The sequence below is a fragment of the Coturnix japonica genome, chromosome 1 (assembly GCF_001577835.2).
Source record: "Coturnix japonica isolate 7356 chromosome 1, Coturnix japonica 2.1, whole genome shotgun sequence".
NCBI classification, from domain to species: domain Eukaryota; kingdom Metazoa; phylum Chordata; class Aves; order Galliformes; family Phasianidae; genus Coturnix; species Coturnix japonica.
In genome coordinates this window covers 122,361,843-122,385,718 of record NC_029516.1, presented here as the reverse complement: position 1 = coordinate 122,385,718, position 23,876 = coordinate 122,361,843, and the positions used below count along the sequence as shown (strand labels likewise).

Sequence of the window (23,876 nt, the reverse complement as noted above, 5' to 3'; positions counted from 1 at the left end):
CAGAGGCAGGCAGGCACATGATCTCCCTGAAGGCAGGATCCAGTGTTACTGTAGAAACTGGCCACCAGCTTCTTTTGTAGCTAGCAGCTGTCAGTGTGTGGTTACAGCCAAAGCCTGTCACTCCTACAGTGTCTGTGGGCTCAGGAGTTTGTTCCTGCATCTGAGTGCTCCGTGCTACAGCTTAGAGATTAATTCTGCACCTTCTATCAAAGCTTGTGGAGTTATTTCTGAATTGTATCTATTTTTAGAGCCATTCCTGATTAATATTTGATGTTCTTTACAGGTGTCGTTTTCCTTCGCCAATACTTCAAGGCGCAGGGGAGCTGGTAAAGGCACTGCCATGAAACCTAACTTGAAGCAATGGAAACAACTCATGCTGTTTGGAATCTTCGCATGGGGTCTGCTTTTTTTAGTGATCTTCATCTATTTCACGGACAGCAACAGTGCTGAGCCAGTTCCCAGTTCCTTTTCTTATATTGAAACAAAGAGGCTCCTGCCCTTGCAGGGCAAGCAGAGAGTCATCATGGGAGCCATACACGATCCGTCATTCTCTGAAGCTATTGATGGGAATGAGGTACTCCTTAATGAAGATCTTTTAGATACCTTTAAATCAGAGACTGGAGGTATTAAGAAATGGACTGATTTGGAAGATGCCTTTAGAAGTGAAGATGAGTTTTTTCCATCCCAGATAGGGCGAAAATCAAAAAGTGCTTTCTACCAAGTAAACGATGATTATTTATTCGCTGCTGGTCGGCCTGTGTCACACAACAACTTCCAAGAGATAGCAAAATTCATCTCAGCCGATGAGGATAATCCAAAAGAAAACATTTTACAAAACAACTGGAGCCGTCAGAGGAGAACGAGGAGAAGGAGCACAAAGCACAGAAGAAGCCAGATGCTTGATGAATCTGATGACTGGGATGGGCTGTATTCTACAATGTCGAAATCCTTTCTTTACAAGCTTTGGAAAGGAGATGTCTCTTCCAAGATGCTAAACCCTCGACTGCAGAAGGCGATGAAAGATTATTTGAGCACCAATAAGCATGGGGTACGGTTCAAAGGGAAACGAAACTCGAAGCTGACAGGCGACCAGCTATTCTGCGAGCTGAAAGAAAGGGTGAATGTGAAAACAATAGATGGCAAGGAAGCTCCCTTCTCCACTCTTGGATGGGAGAAGCACGTTCCTCAAATTCCACTGGGCAAATTGTACACACATGGCTTCGGGAGTTGTGCTGTAGTTATGTCTGCTGGTGCGATACTGAACTCTTCTCTAGGGGATGAAATAGGTGGGTGAAATGAATCTGTTCATGTGCATAAGTGTGTACACATGCGTATTCACCTTTGTTTTTCAAAAGATTTCTACTTCTCAAGCATTAGCCTCTAAAGGATTTGGTTAATCTCTCTTACCAGCATTCTGTGTGTGTGAGCATACAGATTTCAGTGAAGCTGTTCCCTTTCAGAACAGTGGAACTGAAAGGGAAATACAGCCTGAAGTCCTGATTTGATTTAAGGAAAACAGTGATGCCTTCGTGTAATATTACATCTTATAGTGTAAAGGAGGCACCGGTTTTATCAGTTTTGCCATATTTGATATTTTGCACTAAACTGTTCATTTCTTCAACAGATTAGAGCCACTTTCAGGTTTTATTCCAAAAAGCTGTGCTGTACCTGTCCATGTTTTGGTGTGACTCATCAGGAAACTGCTTGTGTCTTTACTGTTCCAGGCTAAACTTTGTCTCCGTGCCAAGAAGCAATTGAGCATAATCTTAATCTCATGCATGTTTACAGCTCACAGGCAAATAGAATTCAGGCCCTTCAATAACTTCATGCTCCAAGATCAAGTCTGCTGACCTCTTTTCTAAGTGTGAATTTAAATGAGTTCAAGTATCTCTTCCCATTGTTTCTCCATTGCTGCACTGAGTCATTGAGATGTCAACATTATACAATTCCCTGCCTAAAGCTGAGGGTTTTGTGTTGGCTATTCAAAAAAGAATTGTGGAGCCATAAAACTAACTGGGGTCAGGGTTTTTTTTTGCCTTTTTTTGTTGTTGTTGTTGGCTTTATTTTCCCCCAAATTGAGTGTTACAAGTATATTAACATCTCAGTAGTTAATTTTAGTGCTACATGTACAGTATGCTAAGAGCACTGAAAGAAGGATGAAGTGGATGTCTCAGGCTTGCTTCTGGAGCAGGAAGAATTATCTCCTTTAACATTGTAGAAACCTTTTTTATGTGCACTCTAATCCTCCCATCTTCCACGACTTCACATTCCAATACCTGCTTCATCGCTCTGTATCATCTCTTTGACACAGATGGGTTTCCTTGTGAATCTCTGGGATATCTTAGAGCTGCTGTCATTATCAAACTACTCTAACAGGCTTCCAGCACAACCCAGGTGCCCTGATGTCCTAAAGCAAAAGTCAACCTAGGGTAACCCATAATTTCACTGGAAGGCTCCTCTGATTTAGGAATATCTGGTGTGAGGTAGCTTTGCAGGCTGACTGTTCTCCAGTGTGTTATTATAGACTGATACAAAATTTCTTTTTTATCAGAGTTTCCCACTGCATCTGGTTTATGCCACTATGAATGAGTGATGTTCTGGAGAATCCATAGCACACTGTGACTTGCATTACAGGAGCACACATTGTGGCATGTGTGTGCTTGGTTGCAGCTCAGGTGTGGGATTTGGGATCCTCTTGCTCCTGTGTTTCCATTATGCCATTCACTGCAGAAGACCCTTTGGTTTAATTGGAAATAATTCTGATGCTGCCTAAAAGGAAGAGATGCTGCTTTGTAAGGCCTGCGCTGATGTTTTACATCTCCTGCATGCCTGCTTGACAATAAAGTGTGTGGGGCAATGAGATTCACAAAAGATTTTTGTAAGTGTTGTGCAGGCTGTGAGCAGGTACGACTGACTGAGCAGAGTATTTAGCTCTCAGCTGAGGGGCTTGACTGATACACAGGTCCTTGTGGTCACCATGGCCCCTTGGAATTGTCTTTAGTGTCCACAGAGGCATGGCAAAATCTATGTCATTGGGGAGCGGGGAAGAACACCCCATGTGTGAATTCTGGTTTGGGGGCTGCATGTTGTAGAGCCTCTTGTTTGATGAAGTTGCTATAGGCAAAGGCTCTTACTGTTTACCCTCCTGAAAGAAAACTAGGTGTAAGAAAGGAGCAGAGCAGGATCATTCTCTCCATAGGCCTTGAGCTCCCTCTTCTGTGCTCCTGTTAGAAATGCAGAAAAAAAATATATTAATGCTTTCTTTTGTGTCCCTTAACCCATATTTCTTTCCTAGTGAAACTAAGCGTGGAAATACATGTTGTACCAAAAATGCTCCCAATGTGATCATGTTACTAAATGGGATACCCAGTTATTTTTGCAAAAACAGAAAGTAATGGGGATCTATGATCTAACCTCAAACATTCTGCAACTTTGAAATAGTTATTATTTTCAACTACTTACTAAGATTAAAATCACTGGATTTAAAGCAATTACTATCAGTGTTTGGCTGCATTCTGATCAAATACTTTCCAGTGAAGAGTGAACAATCTTAGAAATACAGTACATTGAGTTAAGTTGTGAACCATACAGTTCCCATTTCCTAAACCAATTCCCAGCTCTCACTCAAAGGATAGTCAAAAAGTTGTCTGAATTTATTTATATTTTAATTTCATAATCTGTTTTCAGGTACAAAGGGCTTTTGTTTTTCTTTTCCATCTGCAGAAATGTGGAGGATTTGCCACTTCTACTGATTTAGTATCTTCCGGCTTCTCCACAATCAAGCTACTTATGTTTAGGCAGATAAAGGTTAAGTGTTGGGGTTTGTGGGACTTCTGCATAGCGACATAGAAGGAGTTTCTACTCCCTAGTAGCTCCTGAGATGCTGGGCTTAGTGAATATTTGGCAAAACCTCTCTTCAGATACAATACATTCAAGCAAACAAATACGGCAGAGAATAGACTACTGAATTCATGTCATACAGTATCTTCTTGTCTGGGGTACAGGAAGTGTTGAGTGAAGTTGGAAGGGGATCAAAGATGGGAGTTGAGTAATGTCATACCCAAACTTCCTAAAAGTATGTTTGTTATATTTGGAAACTTCTGCCTACTCCAGTTTTGAGCTACAGATGACCGTGTTTGAAGTAACTAGAGATAAAGAACTTTGTAAACAATCTGTGCATTAAGGCATTATGTATCCATTTTGGCCTGAATCCTACTCTCTGCTTCAGTTGGAAGAAGGGATAAAAGTGAACGAGGTAAGGGGAATATTGACAAAGGCAGCTCACTCCTTTTGGGCTTTGATATCTCCTTAAAAGATACACTGGATGGATGATAATCTTTTATCCAGCAGAGTATGGCACACAGTATCTACCCTTGACCCATACTTAATGTATAGATGCTTTCTGTTCTTTGTGACTGACATCAATAGCTTGTGGGAAATCTTTCACAGTTAAATCTGTTAGGTCTTTGCTACCCAGGATTCTTAGGTTTCCGTGTGTGAGTAGATTTGTGTATTTAATTCCCTGGTTAGATATTTTTTAAGACCTGTACAGACCTTGAGAATAAGTGCATTTGTTTAATAGGCTTGGGGCGGTCTGAATATTTTTCAGGTGTTATAAAATACTGTGAAACACAAGCTTATTGTTGATCAGTGTTATTCATTTGAATATGCAGCTAGATATCCTTTCAATTAACATACTTTTGCATGGAGTAATTATTTGCACCTTTCCTGCAAAGAAAGGTTGAGGGAACTGGGCTTGTTTAGCTTGGAAAAAAGAAGGCTCTGGGGAGACCTCATTGTGGCCTTCCAATATTTGAAAGCAGTGTATAAACAGGAGGAGGTACATCTGTTTACGAGGGTGGATAGTGGTAGGACAGGGGGGAATGGTTTTAAACTGAGACAGGGGAGGTTGAGGTTAGCTATTAGGAGGAAGTTTTTCACTCAGAGGGTGATGATGCACTTGAACAGGTTGCCCGAGGAGGTTGTTGTCATGGAGTTATTTAGATCAATCTGCGTCTGTGACAGGGGGGCATTAGGCCCATGGGCCCTCTAACCACCCCAAAAAATGGGAAAGGAAAAGGGAAAGGGGTAGGGAGATGGAAGCTGGAGTCAAGGAAACAAAGCAGCGGCAACAATCTAAGGAGAAAAACTTATTTTACTAACTCTGATATCGAAATGCAAGATGACACAATATAATACAATCTAATTGAAATTTAGGCTAATAAATCAAATAAAATATAGAGATTGTTTTCCGAAAACTGAGAAGCCTTCTTTGAAATTGAAGGCACATGGCTTGGAAGCACACCCACACCCGCAACCGGGCAGTGAAAGAGAGTGTTACTTCCGTGACGTATTTCCCTCTCTGACTGTGAGGTCCTCTGGGGTGTGTAGTTCTTCTCTGTGCTCCACATGATGTCATGATGTGGAATACCAATAGCAAAAATTACAAAAACATGACAGTTGTGGTTGCCCCATCCCTGCAGGCATTCAAGGCCAGGCTGGATGTGGCTCTGGGCAGCCTGGTCTGGTGGTTGACAACCCTGCACATAGCAGGGGATTGAAACCAGATGATCATTGTGGTCCTTTTCAACCCGGGCCGTTCTGTGACTCTATGATTGATTGTACATTTTACAATAGAGTTAGCAAGTGACTCTGTGTACTGTATGAACTGATAACCTTTCCATGTGAATTTTATCAAATAGAAATGTTTAAATATTGAAAGTTAAATTTACAAGTGATGATTTTTTTTTCTCCCAATGGATGTTAATAATATATGGCAGATGCAAGAGGATTTTTGTTTGCATGTAGCAGAATTTTTATCATCCTTAGAATACCAAGATTAGAAATGTGTAAGTTTTACATTAGTTGTTTGTTTTATTTTAATGTTCAGTCTCATTAAGAAAAATAAAAATGACCCCATTATTTATGCTCCCAGATTCTCATGATGCTGTACTAAGATTTAATTCCGCTCCAACACACGGCTATGAAAAAGATGTTGGAAATAAAACAACAATGCGAATCATTAACTCTCAGGTAAGGTCTTCCTTTTTTGAATTCAAGTGCATGTCATTTCTGTATGATACGACGTTAAATTAATGACTTTTGGGAAATGTTGGGTAGTCCAGGAAACAGCTCATAATTTAACAGTCATTATATAGAACAGGTAAACATTCTCCCTTACAGTGATGTTGACACATGCTGTCCATTTAGAGTGATCGCGCTAGTTACTCAATATCCACTTTCCAAGGAACTGGTTTGCAGAGCTTTTCATGTGTTCTGTGCAATACCACTTCCAGGATACTCATAAAACCTGACCTGGGGGGATCCCAAAGCTCTGTTCTTTTCTCCTGTTCCTCAATTATTTCCTCGCTGAAAGAAGAAGAGGATGAGGACTGATTTGTCTGACAGACATTGTTCTTTAAAAATTGGGAGTGATCTAGTGAAAAACTTTTGTATCCACTCGATGTTACACCTGAGATGAGTTTGTTCATCTGAATAGAAACAGAAAATGGGATTTTCAGCATATCAAGTGTCAACAAATGAAGCGTGCATTGAGCTGTAGTGACACCTTATGGTTGGATTTTTTTTATTTATTTTTAATTTAGAAAAAACTGTTGCCTTGGGCAAGCTAAACATCTTTCATCTTTATGAAATGCAGCCGAAGTGTAATAACAGAATTGCTGAGAGCTTTATAAAATATTGATATGGTGAGTTTACTTAGTGCCAATGGTATGGCTGGCCACACAGCATTTTGTGTACATACTGATTCTTGCTGAAGAACACAGAATATTACTCTGGGTTTAGTGCTGAAATAGTATATCAGACAGTGCTGATCTACGTTGATGTTAGTGTTGTTTATATTAGCTGTGTTGTTGTTCTTTTTCCCCCCGTCTGTTCTTCATTTTGCTTTGGGTTACTCTTTCCAGAATGTCTTGGTTATTGACCGTGGCTAAACCCCTGTCCTGAAGGAAGGAGAGCTCAGAAACCTCATTTAGTTGACTAGTCTAACTAGGGGCCCTACAGAGAAAGAGTAAAGTGCCTGCAGGGAGTGATTTGAGCTTCGTTTCTCCAGAGTCAATTCACACAGCTTCCTCACAAACATTTTTATTCCCACCACCTTTCTGCTCCTTCAGAGAGGTCAGAAGCTTCATGCTGAGAGACTGGCCTTTCCCTGCCAGGAGAGAAAACTGCACAGGTCACTTGTTAAAACTGTCTTTCCTTACCAGTACTGAAGATGTGTAATCCATACTGGTTTTCTTACCCTCCTTCTCTCCTTACTGTAGGAAATTCCTTCATTTGGTTGATTAAAAGGCTCTTGTGGCCCTCTCCTTTCCTTGCATCCCCTGCCATGAAAACCCAAAGGATGTGAAGGAAGCCAGTGCAGCCACAACATATATTGTTATTCCAGAGGAAATTCATCTCATACATATGAATGCAGGCTCACTAAAAGTGAAATTTCTATGGACAACACCTCTGAAGGACTCTTGCTTGCTGAAAGGCATACGAGAGCTCCTTTGTGTGATAACTGTAGAACTGAGCTTTAAAAAGCTTGACCTTTTGGTCTGCTTACTCTGTACTTTCAAGAAAGAAGTTTATGTTCTCAGGCAAAAACTGCTCTGAGAAACGGAGTTAGGGATGCTGATGGCAGCAAGACTAATTCTGTTCTTATTGTAGAAGGCTGATGCAAAGTCATTAAGCTCAAAGTTTATGGTAGAAAGAATATTGCTATGGCAACAATATTATTTTTCTGAAGAAAAATATGCATAATCAAATATGGCTCATTGGATCCTAAAGGGAAATGAAAATTAGTATGAATTTGTCTGGAATGTTGATTAGTTTAACAGCTGGAGCCAAATTCATGCTGCATCAACCAGTGCAGGAATCATTCAGTTCAGTCCTTCCATTGGGCTGGATGCGCCAGAGCTCAGAGAGATCTGGTTAGACAAAGAAAGTGGGTAAGAAGAAGCCAACAGAAGTGGAAGAGATTCCACTTCCATTGGGGTGGGAGGATAAGCAGAGTACTAGTAGATGTGGGATGGAGCTATGAGAGTGCAGCAGATTAGAGCAATATCACAGTTGCTTCAAAAATAGTGCTATCACACGTCTATTCCTGGAATTCTTTTTCTAGGTATACGAGCTTTTACTGTCATGGTTTAATTTGCCTTTTCAGAGGTACTTCACATGACACTGTGCTGCTGCTGAAATGAGAAAACAACCAATGGGGGGGGAATAAAAGAAAAATACAAAGACAGGAGTATTCTTCAGGGCTGCAGCTCTTCAAAGAAAGCTAGTCTATATCCAAAAAGAGGATCCTGCAAGCAGTGTGAAATATCATAGCTTTCATTGTAATGTTCCAGAACGCGCAGTACTGTTGATATACAATTATGCAGAATCTCAAGTGGTCTCATCACATCACAGATGGAGAGTAATTCAGAGTACTGCTACTTCAAACTGTCATAGTGCTGTTTATGGCTAGGCTCTTTGTATGCATATATATATAAACAACCATATTTTTGTGTATTATGTATAGAAGGACCCATATATATATATGTGTGTATATATATATATATATATATATATATNTATATATATATATATATATATATATATATATATACATACATACATATATATGGACTATATATATATATATATATATATATATATATATATAGTGGAGCAAGTTGCTTAAAATCAACCAGAATTGAACTAGAACAAAGAGCAGAATGGGTAGGGCTATTTATTTTAGGGAGGGGTTTTGCCATTTTTCTGGGTCCCATTTGCTTTTAACTGCATTTATATATGTGTGTGTGTGTGTGTATTTGCAGATTCTCACCAACCCAAACCATCACTTTGTCGACAGCTCCTTGTACAAAGATGTTATCTTAGTAGCTTGGGATCCTGCCCCCTACTCTGCAAATCTGAATGTGGTAAGATGTCTGCTTGTTCCTTTCTTCCCAGCCAGTCCCAAAATACTGGGCAAAATTTATCTATTTAGTACTCCTGTCTCCCTGTTTCTCACCACAGTGAACCTCAAAGTTGTTCTTTGAGGAGCAGGGTTCACTACTTATGCACGAACTGGTCAAAATGAGTTTATTGGTTAAAAACTCTTAGTAGCCAGCACTTGTACTGGAGTGGGTTGATCTGAGATGCTAGGGTAGATGAATGGTGGGGATTGTTTTTGGTAAGATATGCTACTATTTTCATGTGGTGGTGAATTTTCTGTGTATTTGTGAAGGAGGGATATTGCTGTATCTCAGAAGGAGGCTTTATTGAGAAAACTGACAAATTGCATCCTTCTTTTCCCACCTTCCCAGTTGAAATACAGCACCTCAGTGGCAATCTCCCTTGGTGCCTTCCCTGCATCCCAGGCCTCCCCCTACCAGTTTCCCTTTGCGTCTGCTCCCCCGCAGCCATCTGTGCTCCTTGCTGAGAGCAGCCAACGTCCATCTGGTTGTCACTTGGAGAGCCTTTGCCTAGGCAAGTGCTGCAGCTCCAGTGGACCAGTTGATCTGATGATTCTTGGCAGGGGGAGCTTGGAGCTGAGCAGGCTGTAAGTAGGAAGAAACCTTCATCTGTTCAACTCCCTTGGCAACAGATGCCATAAACTGCCTGTTTCTTGCACAGCCACAGGGCTGCTTCACGTGCTGATGTTTGATGTGCCTTGTGGGCCTGAGTGGGAGTCAGGGTTGGCTTGTCCTGCTGCACTTATTTGATTATTGGATGTTGCTATTTGAAGAAAGGCAGAAGAATGGCCTAGAATGAGGATTTTTAGAACAAATGTTCACCAATGCAAGCTGCCTTCATAGAATCACTGAATGACTTGAATTGGAATGGGCCTCAAAGCCTACACAGTCCCAACTCTCTGCCATGGGCACCAGCTCAGGCTGCCCAGGGCCCCATGCAGCCTGGCCTTGAGTGCCTCCAGAGAGTTCAAGCTCATTCACATTTTTTTTTCTCATGTAGCACTCAAAATACATTGGATAACATAAGATTTAAGAAAGTTCTTGGTTTTTTCTTCCCAGTGGTATAAGAAGCCAGACTACAATCTGTTCACTCCCTATGTACAGCATCGCAGGAAGAATCCAAACCAGCCTTTTTACATTCTCCATCCAAAGTTTATATGGCAGCTCTGGGACATCATTCAGGAGAACACTAAAGAGAAGATACAGCCCAACCCTCCTTCTTCAGGTTTTATTGGTAGGTGTGTTAAGGATGGGCCCAATCTATGCTAGATAAAAACAGAACTATAAATGTGTATGTTTCATGAGTATCTCATCCATGTACACGTATTTTTTGTTCTTGATCCAAACAGGAACAATGACTATCCAAAATGCACTCAATGAGAACTACAAAATAGATGGGTGAATTTACTGCTCTGCTTTCTTGCTCTCCATATACAGATTATATGTATCATATTTATAAAATACATACATCTCTGAGAAATTTATATTATTCCATATTAATTTATCTATTGATAACCAACTCAATTTTGAAGTTCTTCGTTGTGATCATAGAACAGAGATAGAACAGAGGCTCTCAAGACCATTAGAGAAAGCATGCAGCATATTCTGCAGTGAGGATGGAGTCACTGATGCAGTCTGACAGACCAGACTGTAATCCCATCCACATGCCAAGGAATGGAATTTCCCACACCCTGTCACAGCTTCCAGTGTCCAGTCTGTAAGAGGCCAAAGCATCCCCTTTCTTCTTACCCTCAAAGGGATAGAGTTTCATCATATTTTTCCAGCATTCGTTAGTATTTCCTGGGGGACAATTTGGCACTGAGGCCACAGTTCATGCTGCATAACATTGTAAATGAGAACATTATCAGGAACATAACAAGTCCTTATTGTGAATGTTGAAAGGATGCATGTAGTTTAGAGCAGCAAAACTGAGTCAGGATCTTCCTTACTCATGCATCTAGAGGCACAGGAAGGAATAGAACTCCAAGTACTGCTGTCTGCCTTGGAAACTTGTCTTCTCATCTGATTCTGAAAGCAGTGATACACGACATTTCATCAGCCATGGGAAGACCATTTCTGAGCACTTATACTGGGCTTCCTGAGCAGTAGTGGCATCCCATGATTTTGAGGAGCTCACCAAGGGCCATAGGGAGAGTGCTTGAGGTTCTGAGTGTGATAGCATAAAAATGCCTGAAGAGTGTCCATTGATGTCCTGAGTGGGCTGTACTTGTCTGGAGCATGAGTCAAAAGAAAAGAAGGAATGTGTGGGGGGAGGATGGCTTTGCAGTGGGTTACTTCATGAAGTGGGATTTTTGGTGCCTGTGTGTCGAAATTCATAAGGAGAAGTCTGCTCATGTGGAATGATATCATCAGCAGTATTCACATTTTGCAAAAGCAATTCTTGGAGTAATGAAGTTGTTGATAAAAATAGGATAACAGCTGCAGATCATAAGAATAGTGGAGAGGATCATTGTGCTGTCAATCTGTACTCTCCACAGTATATAAGAAAAAATTCAAAGGCTTTCTTTGAAGAAACATGATTTAATTTCACTGTAAGAATAAAACAGTGATCTTCAACCCTGAATCTAAATGTTCCTGACAAAAATATACTACAAGCAGAGGATGCTTGGAAAATATTAACCACCAAAGAAGCAGGAACATTGGCAACAAAAGATGCACAGTTACATATACTGTGTGTGTGCAGATGTAGATAAGGCTATTTGCCTATTTTATTTAGAATATAACAATGCCTATTATTTATTTATAAGATATTTATATTCCTTTACTTATATGGTTATTGTCCAAAGGAAATGCTTATCTATTTTAGCAATGCTATTATTAGCTTCTAGAAAATAAGGCAGTAAGACAAGCTCATTGGGAGTCATACCCACCTCGTTTGATAACTACCTACTATTTTGATAGATGCATTTTAAATATGTCATTAGGGAAAGGCTTCCTATTTTAGAAACCTTACTGAATAGATGTCAATGCATTGCACATATAATAAAAACTGGGAAAGAGCACAGAAACAGCAACTATATCCTTTTAAAGGGCAAGACAAAGCATAGAGCATATAATTCAGCTTCTCAGAAATCTGAGAAGTCGTGTTGGTCTTCATGTCAGGTATCTCTCAACAATTCATGCAGCAAATATCCATTTGGAACTGAAGCTGGCAGACACAACTGAGTGCACCTGTGTGAAACACGTGTTCTGACTGTCAAGCTTCTTCCCATCTATTAGTCCCAGTTTACAAAATTGGATAGATTGTAAAAATTAAAACATGGATACATCAGGAGTGTCAGGAAAATTTTAGGGTGGTCTTAGATTATTACTTCAGCAATTACTTCTTGAACCTGAATTGTATATCCATTTCTGCTGCTTAGTATTATTTACAAGAAACTGAGTCTTCCCAAAGGGAGGACTTGGGACAGAAAGTGTTCTCATGGTGCTTCTCTGCAGTACTGAGTCACCCATCCTTCAGCAGTAAAGAGAGTCTTTTAACATACAAGATATTCGGGAAAATCATATAACACTGTTAAATAGCTGTGTTAAGGTACTTAACTCACAATATTATTAATCCTTTTGGAAAAGGGGCCAGCGGTCCATTTGTGGGGAAGAGGTAGTCTTGTACATATTGTTACTTGAGTGGGAAGTGTTGGAACTTTTTCCCTTGTATCTTCACTGAATAGGAGCTCAAGAGATTTTGTGCTTATTTTTGAGCTATGGGTTGCACTGTTTCAGCGTAATTCTGTCCTGGATCCACAAGCTCCCCCAGACCCCACCTGTATTAGCTCTCCATTTTGCTTTGTTGAGGCACCTGCACTGCAATAGCTGAAGGCTGAGGTGAGGGAAACACAGTGCACATCTTTGCTGGAGGATGATTGAAATCTCCCTTTGGAGGGGATGAGGGGAGGAGCAGGTTTGAATGTGCTCTACAGGCTACATAGAAAATAAGGTACAAGTCTGGAATGCTTTGATAATACCACATTTTATATATGTTCTCACACAGATTTAAATCTTGCAGTTATTGCATATGTCACTGCTTCTAGCCACTTCTGAAATGCTAAACTATAATGCACATGCTATGGAGGTTTTATTAAAATCATGTGAAATGAATACTACCCAATACACATCAACTTCATCCAGTTTATATGGCAGGCATTCCTGCTTTTGGTTTTCTTCAAAGCGAGATGTCACCTTGCAGCAACCCATCCATCAGTGAAGCCATTCTGTACCTTAGCAGTGCTACAAATATCTGCAATCTTTTCCACTGAATTTGCTGTTGGTTTAACACTGCTTCCTGTCCAGCTTAATGATAGCTATAAGTTCGGGACATCATCGAAAACACACTGAACGCATTGTCGAATTGCATCCAGTTTGTACTGTGTTACATCTAGGGGTACGCCATCTTTATATGGCACAGACAAGTCATCCTTTAGTGGAGCTATCTCAAGGGCTATGGGTAATGACCAAGAACATAGATTTGTTGTTGGATTTTTTTCGTTTCAATTTGATTTTCTGTGGAACTGCTCTCCAAGGGAAAAGAAATCTTTTATTTTAATCTGTGAGTCTTTGTCTTATGTGGCATGTCATATCTTAGATAATGTCATTCCTTGTTATAAATTATTCACTCTTTGTGTCCCTAATCTAATCCTAGATGAGCTCTGAAAATCCTTTTCTCGAATATTTTTGCATTGTTTTTGCAGCTGCCGCCTTCATGCTTTTAAACAAAAGACTGCCTAGTGTTCTCATTGTCTTGCATTAGCCCTAGGCAACAAGTTGCCTTGGTGACTTTTTGCAGTTAGCAACACTGGTTCACACTTGGTTGAAAATTGGGTTTGTCAAACGAATATTGATATGTTTACATCCAATCCTGGACTGTGAACTGCTGCATATTTATCAGACATGATGAAGTGTAGGAGTGCAGCCATCAAATCTCATATAATCTGGATTATATACAGTTCTGTAATGAAGACCCCTGTTTATTAGTTGAATTTTTCATGAATTCCTGCTTTCTGTAGTCCACTGGCACATTTTTCTAACCCACCTCTTCAGAGGTGATTTTACCTGAAATTCACATTTACACACCTGTAAATTCACATTTTCAGCAGCTTTTGTCTTTTTGATTGTTAGTCTATTGGATTTTTTAACTCCCAAATCAGAACGTGGTCTCTGTAGGTTTCTGCATTTTACATTGTCTCTGTAAGCGGTACTCTCACTGTGTAGTATACCTTAACAAATGAACCACTGAACACAAAATGATTACCAAGCCCAGGTTAATTTATTGCTAGGAGAAGGAAGAGGCTTGTTTGAGGCTTTAGAGTTCACGTTACAGACTCAAAACAGTTCTGCATCATTAATATCATTAATATTTAGTCTTTATGTGCATGCATTGGGGCAATCAAACAAGCAAGACTACCATTACACTGCAATAGTAGCGGTTCACTATATGACTAAGAGCTTAAATTTAAAATGGCTTCAGAGAGTGTTGAATAGAAGAGTGCAGCTCATATCCAGCTCTGCTTAGAAAAACACACTTCCATGAGCTGAAACAATTCGACTTAGTAAGAGTTGCATTTATTACTGTTACTTACTCAGCTGTTCATCAGTGGTTTGTTAAAGAATTGAATGGTGCTTTTCAGCTCTGTATTGTTCAAGTATTGTTATGCAGAGAAGTAACATTTCCAATACGTTATCTTTAAAGTCTTTTCATTTAAATTAAAAACATTCTAGACCTTGAGCATCTTCTACTTCCTTAAATTACAGATATAAAAGAACGAACTTCTCTCTTAAAGCACCTCAAGTCACAAGGCTTCAGTATTCTGGCACGTCACACAAATTTGGATTATATATTTAAAGATACATGGTATTACAGGTCAATATTTTCCAATCTATGCTCATATTACAGAGTATATTACTGTGATTAATGCATAGTCTTTTGCAGTCCATGTCATTTTCTAGCTCTAGTACATTATGTGAGTATTTATACATCTAAGATGGCGAGTATTACACAATTTGTTAGGGTCAGGCATATGGTAATGATAAATTCCTTAGTAAGTATTTGTTTTTCTGCAAATTTAGGCAATATTCTTTTTCAGTTAGTTTTGTCATAGTACATCAGCTAAAGAGATGTAAGAGAACCAAGTTTAAGAAATAGAGTAATTTTAAAAGTTTCTTTTTATGTGTGTTCCAAAGAATACCTGAGGCTAATTTGGCCCCCTTTCAAAAGTAACACATTTTCCTCTGGTATCTGAAATCCAACAAGTTAATCTGTTTACTCAAGAGAGAACAAATAGAGTCGATGGAAGTAACCTAACATATAGAAAACTGTAGTTTCTAAACACTTTATGTGCATTTGTAATGCCTTCAAGTGCTTGTTTTATCAAACACAGACATATTGGTGCATCTAGCTTAAATTCTTTCCTGTAAATAAATTTGTGCTGTGTGTGAAGTGAGTCACATTATGAATGTAATAATCAGGTTATGCTTATTCAAATACTTCCCCTGTCTCTTAAATTTTGTTAAAGTGACGCTGAACGTTTTCTAAATATTTGAATGATATATTATTTTAGATGCTTTTGTACAGCATCTGTTGTATGCAGGTATGTTGAACTATATTTTATTTTCTTATAACCTAGAGAACATTATTTTTAAATTACTGTGCTAACCACAAAGCCTAATTGTACTGTACAAAAGATCCATGCTGGAAATCGGAAAACTGCTGGGTCATTAAAATCACCAAGAACAAATTGAGAAACATTTTCTCCTTTTGATTAGAATCCATAATCATAGTGTCATAGAATGACTTGGGTTGGAATTTATTTCTGTAAACTATCAATGCAAATAATTTAATTCTGGTTAAAATGTTTTCAGCTCAGATTGTAAAATTCCAGGAATTTATTTATGCCACTCAGAATGAGTTTAAACCATACCCTAAGCGTCCTAACATCATGGATATCTACTGAATAGAAAACAAAAAACCACAGCAACAACAAAACAGACACACATCCTGAGAATTTAGAAATGCCAACATATCATACATTTTGAAAACCACCATACTTTATTACCATCTCATATTGTACTGCTTTAAGAAACTCGCACATTGACTATTTCTTTAATGCCATTTCTTTGGAGTAATATGTTTTAAAATATTTTACCAAGAACATTCTGTGCTCACAGTCCTATATTTTTTTCAACACTGTAGTTAGGAGCATTGTCATTCACCTATAAAACATTAATAAAGCACACGTTTGAGTGATTACTGTGAAACAACTTTCCTCTACACAGGCAGAATTATTTTGCATTTTTCCATCTTACATTTGTAATCCTAATAGGATTTCTAAAAGATGGAAATCCAACAAGGGTATTACCATAGATTAGAAAAGAGAATAATCTATTCAATAAAGAAGTGTTTTCAGCTGCAATTTTGAATGTATGGTTGTACCAGTCATGTTTGCCAAAGCTAAAATTATGCAAGATAGCTTGACCTTTTCCTTTATATGAATTTTTGATTGGATAATTAAGATCTGGAAATATTAAAACATAATCATGAGACTTGGAAGAGAAGTCATTTTCCAGCCTGCTTGCTGATTCCACAGTCACGCCTATCACGTTATTTTTGAATGCTTCAGTAAACTTCTGAAAATATCTGAGTTTCATTTCCATTCTTGAAGATACTCAGTGCTGAACTGAGCAAGGCTGTGAGCAAACTGATCAAATTTCAGAGCTGTTCTTCATCTGATGGGGCAAGAGTGGACTCAAGAAACGTGAGAGATTGCATTTCCTTCTGAAGTACTCCACGGATCCTTCCAGATCCCTCTGTGATTTTGTTACTCAAACTGACAATATTTCTACTCTTCATACTCTTTGTACAGTAATGGCTCTTGACCAAATTAGGTATGCACGGTAGTAATACTACTACTGGTACATTAATTAGATTAATCTAGTTAATCTAGATTTTACTGAGATTACTTAGGGCCAATGATAAAGCAAATTTTTTATTGTGTCCCATGAACTCTATTTGGCATTCACCTTTCTAAGGAGTAATTCTCCATTTTGATGTTTACATGCTGTAGATAGTTCCTTCAGGTTTTACTTTTTCTTAAGTTGTGCATGTCTTCTGGTCTTCCCTAAATACTTTGTTATTCGTCACTTCCACTCTGATTCCCATACATCCTTATGAGTGGAAACAGGCCATCTCCCATCAGCTTGGTCCTTGTGCGTAAAGCTGATTTCTGTCCATAGTCAGTTTAGTCAGAGTGCAGGATTAATATCTCCTAGCTTTAGTTGCCTCAATATTGTGATTGTGATAGTGTGATTGTCAGCCTCAGACACAACAGAGTAAATAATAAATATGGCTGTTAGACTTGTGCTCCTTTCTACCTGTAAAACTTATAGCCTGTACTGAAAGAAAGATATAATACAAGTGAAATACAAGTTATCTGTGCTACTCTTCCATTTTTCCCATCATCAGTAGAAAGAAACAGAAACTTCTTCATATGATCCATGTTTAAGTGCTTACTGTAGATGAGTTGACTGGCACTGCATCATGAGAATGCACTTTCTTCCATGGATGGCAAAGGAACCTGTGACAGCTATTTGAGGTGTGAATGTATGCACTATTGGGCAGATCTGGTCAGATGAATCACACCTTTGTTTTCATTTCTTCATTCAGTGTTCCTGAACAAAGTATTTACCTGATTTTTACCTAAGCTGTAAGAGCTTCAGATATAGAAGAATGGAGGAGAAGGTACAGATATCAAGAGCCAGACTGTCTGTTTGGTTTCTGCCTAGTCTCTGAAGAGGAACAACTTTTATAAGGAACAATTCATCCCATTGTAAAATAAGACATCTAAAATAAGTCTGATGAATTTCATCACCAAAATATGTGCCTCTTGTCAGTGTCTTTTAAGAGGTCTGTAGACCAGCTTGCTCTGAAAAACGAACGTACATCTCTGTGGGATTAATTCTGCCCAAACTACAAGGTGTTGGAATAGCAACTCTCTTTCTGTGTTCCATTAACCTCTACATAGGTCCTGAGTATGTCAGTAGGTGCTGTTTTATATGCAGTAATTGTATGTTGTCTGAAAGCTAACTTTAGGACTGTGAATAGACACCAATATTTGGGTGTATCATATGGGAATTCTTCACCTTACGTGCTATCAGAAAAATTGTTTTTCCTTTATGCTGATAATCAAGGAGGAGTGATGAGGTATGAAACAAACTTGTAGATGATATTGCATTGGGCAGTGATGTGAAAATTACATAGATGAAAGAAACAAATAGATGCACTCTGAGCAGCACAGGGAAAGGAATTAAACAAGGGAAACCTGGAAACTAAGGTCGATGTGTGTGGGAGAAGATTTCAGCTGCGGAGAAGAAACCAAGGAAGCAATAACACAAAAAGAGATAAAGATAATAACTGGGATTACAAATGGATGTGAAATAGGACTTTCAGAGGAAAGCAGGATAACATGAGCAAGTTTAGAGAGTAGAGAAAAACTGAATCCATCCTAATACTAGTGCAAATTTCCTCATGGTTTAAACTACCGGTTTTGTATTAGAGATGTTTTCTGTAAACTTAGATGGCAGTAAGATCTGGAGGTGTCCCCATGTAGAAGAAGTTTATATCTTAGAAAGCATGGAACAGCACACTACCCATTTGTTTTCTACTTTAAGTAGGACTCAATTCATACAAAGAAAGCAGCTCACAAATGGTTGTTTTGTTTGTTTGTTTTTTCCCCAAGAGAGAGCATTTTCGGGGTGTTTTTGTGTGTCCATGGAGTAATGTAGATCAAGTGTGTTATCCTGAGTGTCTTGGGTTCTCACCCATCAGTTGTTGGGATGGGAGTGATGCACTGTTGATCTCTTTGACTGTGGTGTTAAAGATGCTAAAGAAAAAAGTCTGGCACTGACCATTGTTTTTTGCTGGATTTGTGCATTTGACAGGTGCAAGAGTCTGTAAGTGTCAGGATTACTCACATTTCCACCAGGACAGATAAACCTCTGTGACCCAAAGACATCTCTGTATATGGTAGTCTCTAGTCATTCACAGAGTCATAGAATCACAGAATGGTTTGGGTTGGAAGGGGCTGCCCCCCCACCAGCTCAGGCTGCCCAGGGCCCCATCCAACCTGACCTTGGACACCTCCAGCGATGGGGCATTGTCTTAACTCATCTTCCAGTTTGTTTACTTAAATGCAAAGATGTGCTGTAAATTAGCTGTTACCACTCAGAAACTAGCCGTCTGAGTCACTGTTTCCTCCCTACAAACACCCATGTCCAATATGAGCAAAAAATTTGAATTGACTGCCAGAAATCAGATTTACCTAAATCTAAAACTACAAAGAATGGACTGCATAGGATGACATAGGAAAAGCAAGGAGCTAAATTAGATAGTTCATATCTTTTAGGTTGTTTCTGGAGGACACAGATCCACAGGTCACTGAGAACTGATACTTTACCACTTCTGAGTGCTCCATTAACTAATTTACAGGAAAGTCAATGATATTGCTTGAAATTTTGTCATTATTGAACCATACCTGCAGTGATGTGCTCATCCTTACTGTTACTAAGGAAATGATAACAGAGTCCCAGTTTTTGTTCTTGACAGCTTTCTTATCCCACAAATGGCAATTTCCTCTAGTAATTTTAAGGTTAGCTGGGTAACATGACAGTGAAATCAAACATATTCTGTTTAAGGCTTGTATTTTTCCTCTTACATTGGTGGTACAGTTTGTGCAGCTGGCTCCAGGCCTGGCTCTGGGTGCAGGAGAGAAGTGACTTTATTGTCTGTTTCTGGACGTGGTTCATTATTGCACAACTTTCCACCGTCTGTTCTCTGATTCAGCTGGATAACGGTTACCTTGGAGTGGCAGGTGGGCTCTCCATCAGTTGAGGAAGGAGGTTGACAGTGGAAAAGCTGGCGAAAGCATTTGTAAAACTGAAACAACAAACAAACAATTCTAGATATAGTTGCTAAGCAGGGTAAATATATAGAACATCTCTGTAAGAGTTTGGAGAAAGCAAGGCAGTGTGGCTTGTGCTTTTTGTCCAAATTGAAAGTAAGCATTTTTTCACCTTGAATCTGTGTATCTTGCTGTTTAAAGTTCACTTAAATTTGTAGACTTTTTCCTTTGAAATTGATATGCTTTGCTTTTCTAATGCCATAGGCTCTGTAGATTTTAAAGCTGTAGAAGAATCTGAGATGTGTTCAGAACCTTTTATTTGTGATAAAAGAAGATTTAATCACAGAACTAATTGGTTTTCAGTTACTTCACACATCAGGCAGGGAAAAATATCATTTTGATAATCTAATGATACACAGCAGGAAGAACATAAGGTTCTTTTCATTAACAAGCCATTGAAATCTTCGTGTTCCCAAATTGCATACTGAGCTTCAGAAAACGGCTTTGCTTAATTGAAGAAGCAAAATAATTTTTTATGTTAATTCATTTCACTTTTGACAATTATCCAAAATACCTTTGATGCTTTATGATTCCAGAACTGTTGTAATGAAAAAAAAATAAAACAACAACCCAGTGACTTCAGTTCTCATTTGTATTTACAAAATGAGCAGAATTGGTCCAGCTGTCTGGTTACTATCACTGCAACAGGTGTTTCAATACATTTTCTATATATTTTGATCTTATAATTGCATCTTAAAAAAAAAAAAAGACCCCCCCAAAAAAACAAACAACAACAACAACAACAAAAGAATCAACAACAAAAGAATCAACAAACTGCCGTCCAAGGCTTAATGAGCCATTTTTCTTTCATGTGCTGTATAAAACAGAAGAGGTTCTCACAAACTGTTGATGTGAAAGTATTGCAGTTTAGGCCATGCTATTGATCAGTATCGTGTTAGTCCCTTTAAAAATGTGCAAATGCAACATATAAGTTTCTCTCAGAGCTATAAAAACCTTCTGTTAGTACAGGTTTACAGTTGTGCCATAAGGAAGCAATGTCTGCCTGAGCACATGTTTTCCTCCAGATCCTCTACTGATCTTATTTTTCATCCCAAGCGTGGAATTAAGGAGAGTAACAGCAGCATCTTAGGAGTGCATATAGGGTTAAAACTAACCTCTGGCTGGCTTTAAACAGGGGCTTTAAACATTTCCTTATGGTCTTTCTATGCAGCTATTGACAATGCAGGTGATTGTCTGCTATTCAGACATGACAAGAAGAGTGAGTAAGCATTTTGTAGGTTCCTCCTCACTGAACAGGAGATGGAATGAGTTTTTTCCTCTCAAAGACAATGTTCTAAGAGGGGCTTCACCTTGCTGAGTCTTTCTGCATAAAACCCACCAGAAAATTCTGAGAAGCTATGGGCTTTCACTCACCTTCTGCATGTACTTATTCTGCTTTCCTGGCAATGTCTTCATGTCTATAGAAAAGCAGGTGAATGGAAAAAGGGGAATTGCTTCAATTCCAGGCCAAGAAAGACCAGCGTTATAATAAGGTGTAAATATTTCAGTGATTAAATTAGTACCCCAATATTACCATTGATTAGAAGAAGCCTTGAAGATAAAAAAGTATCTAAATGTTTGCAAGACAAATATACCTTAAATCACAGCAGTGGCTGGAAAGGGAATAACTGGAAATTTTTTAGATCTCTTGTGCATGACAGGCCAGAATTTAGCTGTGTGTTTGGTAGAAATATAAATAATTTATCCTTAAAAACATCAGGCAACTGCTCTGTGTATATGCGTAATTCGTATTGTCCATGTGAATGCATATATCTAGTCCGTCTTGGTGAACAATTTCAAGAATTCATGAGATACAATAAGACTCTGAAATGTCATCAGTTGGCTCAAAATCTTAGTGCACAGCTGCTTTAGGTCTTTGATTCTTGTGTGGGATATTTTGTGGGCAGGGTTGGGTAAACAGGGAGGTGGGAGAGAGCAGTCTTCTCCTTCAAGGAGGCTGATGCTATGCAAGAGCTTACAGGCCTTTTACTATGTCATTTTGCTTCATGTACTGCCTTATCAACTCTGTAACAATCACAGCCTTTGTAAGTTCACTCTTGTTTTCACTTTTTGCTCCAGGTATCCTCATCATGATGTCCATGTGTAATGAAGTGCACGTGTATGAATACATCCCCTCAGTCCGACAGACTGACCTATGTCACTACCACGAACTCTACTATGATGCAGCTTGTACCTTAGGGGCATATCACCCGCTGCTCTATGAGAAGCTGTTGGTGCAGAGGATGAACAAAGGTTTGCAGGATGATCTATATCGGAAGGGAAAGGTCATTTTGCCAGGGTTCAAGTCTGTCAAATGCCCAGAACGAAATAATTTCCCACCCTTGTAGAAGAGAGTCCTTCACAAACAATGTGCAATAAGGTACTACTGTCGTACTATAAACAAGGAGAGAATACTTGAAAAATGTATCTTAGACCAATCCAGTCTTGAGTCTATAAATTGTAATTAAGTAGCAGGCACGAGAAACACTTCTTTTCTCAGCCTGAGTATTTATTACTGCTTTGCAAATAATTAAAAGAAAAAGAAAACAAAAAGCTTAGCTTACAAAAGGTGCAGAGGACATACTTAGGCCGAAATATAATGTATTGTTGTGGGTGTGACAGTCAGAATTTGTCAGTGGTCTCTTATGCCACATATGCTAGATTGTAACTTTTCTTTTTTAAATGAACTTATTTAACTGTTAAATCCAGCATTGTGAAGCAGCCTGTATCGTTCATGTGCAGAGCTGCCAATTGAACAATGCAGCATTTCTCATGGCTCCATGGGATTTTCACACTCTCCAAGAATGAAGTAATTGCTACTCTGAGCTGAATATTCATTGATTAGAAGAGTCTTTTAATTCTTATTCATACACTGGTTCACTTTCAGGCTTCCCACTGTACAGGAGGCCTTATGGTAGCTATGAAGTCAGTGCAGATGGAGATGGCAGAACAAGCAGCTAAACCAGTTAAACCACTGGATGTACCCTTGTTGTCACATCCCATTGCTCACGGTGAGTGGAGCAGAGGGAAAAGAAGTTTCTCATTTCTGTAGAAAGCAACAAATATATTGATAGCCTATTCAGAAAAAGATTCTCCTTGAGAGGCCTACAGAGAAGGTGTAAGTGAGAGGGAAATTATGCCTTCCCTCACTACACACAGATAAAAACTATCCAGAGAAAGCCTAGAGAATCTGTGCAGCAAACACAAGTTGCACTGGAAGCAAATGTAGAGGGAGCTCAACTTTCTGCAGCAAAGATAGCACTGAGTATTATAGACGTCATTTGTTAGGTATTTCACTGTGATTAAGATCAAATTCATTCGCTCACAAGTTACTGCTTTTAAAAAAGTATGGGAGTTGTCTGAAAAAAGAGGAGGATATCTGCATGTTTTTACTGGGTGTTTGAAAAGCTGTGTGCCAGAGAAGCTTTAATGCCTGCAAAAAAACCCGACTATGGACAGCATATGGAGATAATTTAATATTTTCCTTCATAACACACAATGAGAAAATTCTCTAAGGCAATTCTGAAGATCAACCTGAACGCTAAGATATCCAAAACATAAAGGCTTCAGTTTCAGATTGCCTCCGGAGTGGCAGGAGGATTTTTGTGTGCTGCTTTTCTTTCCATTGGTGGTGGTGGTGTGTTTTTTCACATGGCTATGCCCTTTCCCATAGATCGAGTTGAGTAGAAAGGTATGTACAGAAAAACACAGTTGTATCTTCTTCATTCACTGAAAAGGCAGACAAGAGAGCAGCTGAGAGGTTGTGTTGGAAAGTATTTTTTGTGTTTTGTGTTATGCAACAGTAAGACCGAAAATGTGCAAATTGTGTGAATGACTATTTCCACTTTGATAACAATATAAGCATCATCACAGAGTCTTTTTTTTTTTTTTTTTTTTTTTTTCTCTCTGATCTTAGGGTCTGATGATTTTTCCTCCTCAAAAG

General features: G+C 38.9%; 2 protein-coding genes across 4 annotated transcripts in view; one reads left to right on the top strand and one right to left on the bottom strand.

Moving 5' to 3' along the window:
- ST6GAL2 (ST6 beta-galactoside alpha-2,6-sialyltransferase 2) overlaps nucleotides 1-22,964 on the top strand; it is a 169,865-nt gene extending 146,901 nt beyond the window's left edge. For all 3 annotated transcript variants that reach the window (XM_015849787.2, XM_032441971.1, XM_015849796.2), the window contains 5 exons: nucleotides 284-1,286; nucleotides 5,936-6,033; nucleotides 8,829-8,930; nucleotides 10,026-10,200; nucleotides 22,013-22,964. In XM_015849787.2, the coding sequence (XP_015705273.1) occupies nucleotides 341-1,286; nucleotides 5,936-6,033; nucleotides 8,829-8,930; nucleotides 10,026-10,200; nucleotides 22,013-22,281 (1,590 nt within the window). In that variant the 5' untranslated portion in view covers nucleotides 284-340 and the 3' untranslated portion in view covers nucleotides 22,282-22,964. The remainder of the gene's footprint in view (nucleotides 1-283; nucleotides 1,287-5,935; nucleotides 6,034-8,828; nucleotides 8,931-10,025; nucleotides 10,201-22,012) is intronic.
- Nucleotides 14,226-23,876, bottom strand: part of LOC107306547 (pinopsin-like) — an 86,182-nt gene continuing 76,531 nt past the window's right edge. Inside the window, exon 5 of the mRNA XM_015849804.2 lies at nucleotides 14,226-19,908. Within this exon, the coding sequence (XP_015705290.1) occupies nucleotides 19,684-19,908 (225 nt within the window). The 3' untranslated portion in view covers nucleotides 14,226-19,683. The remainder of the gene's footprint in view (nucleotides 19,909-23,876) is intronic.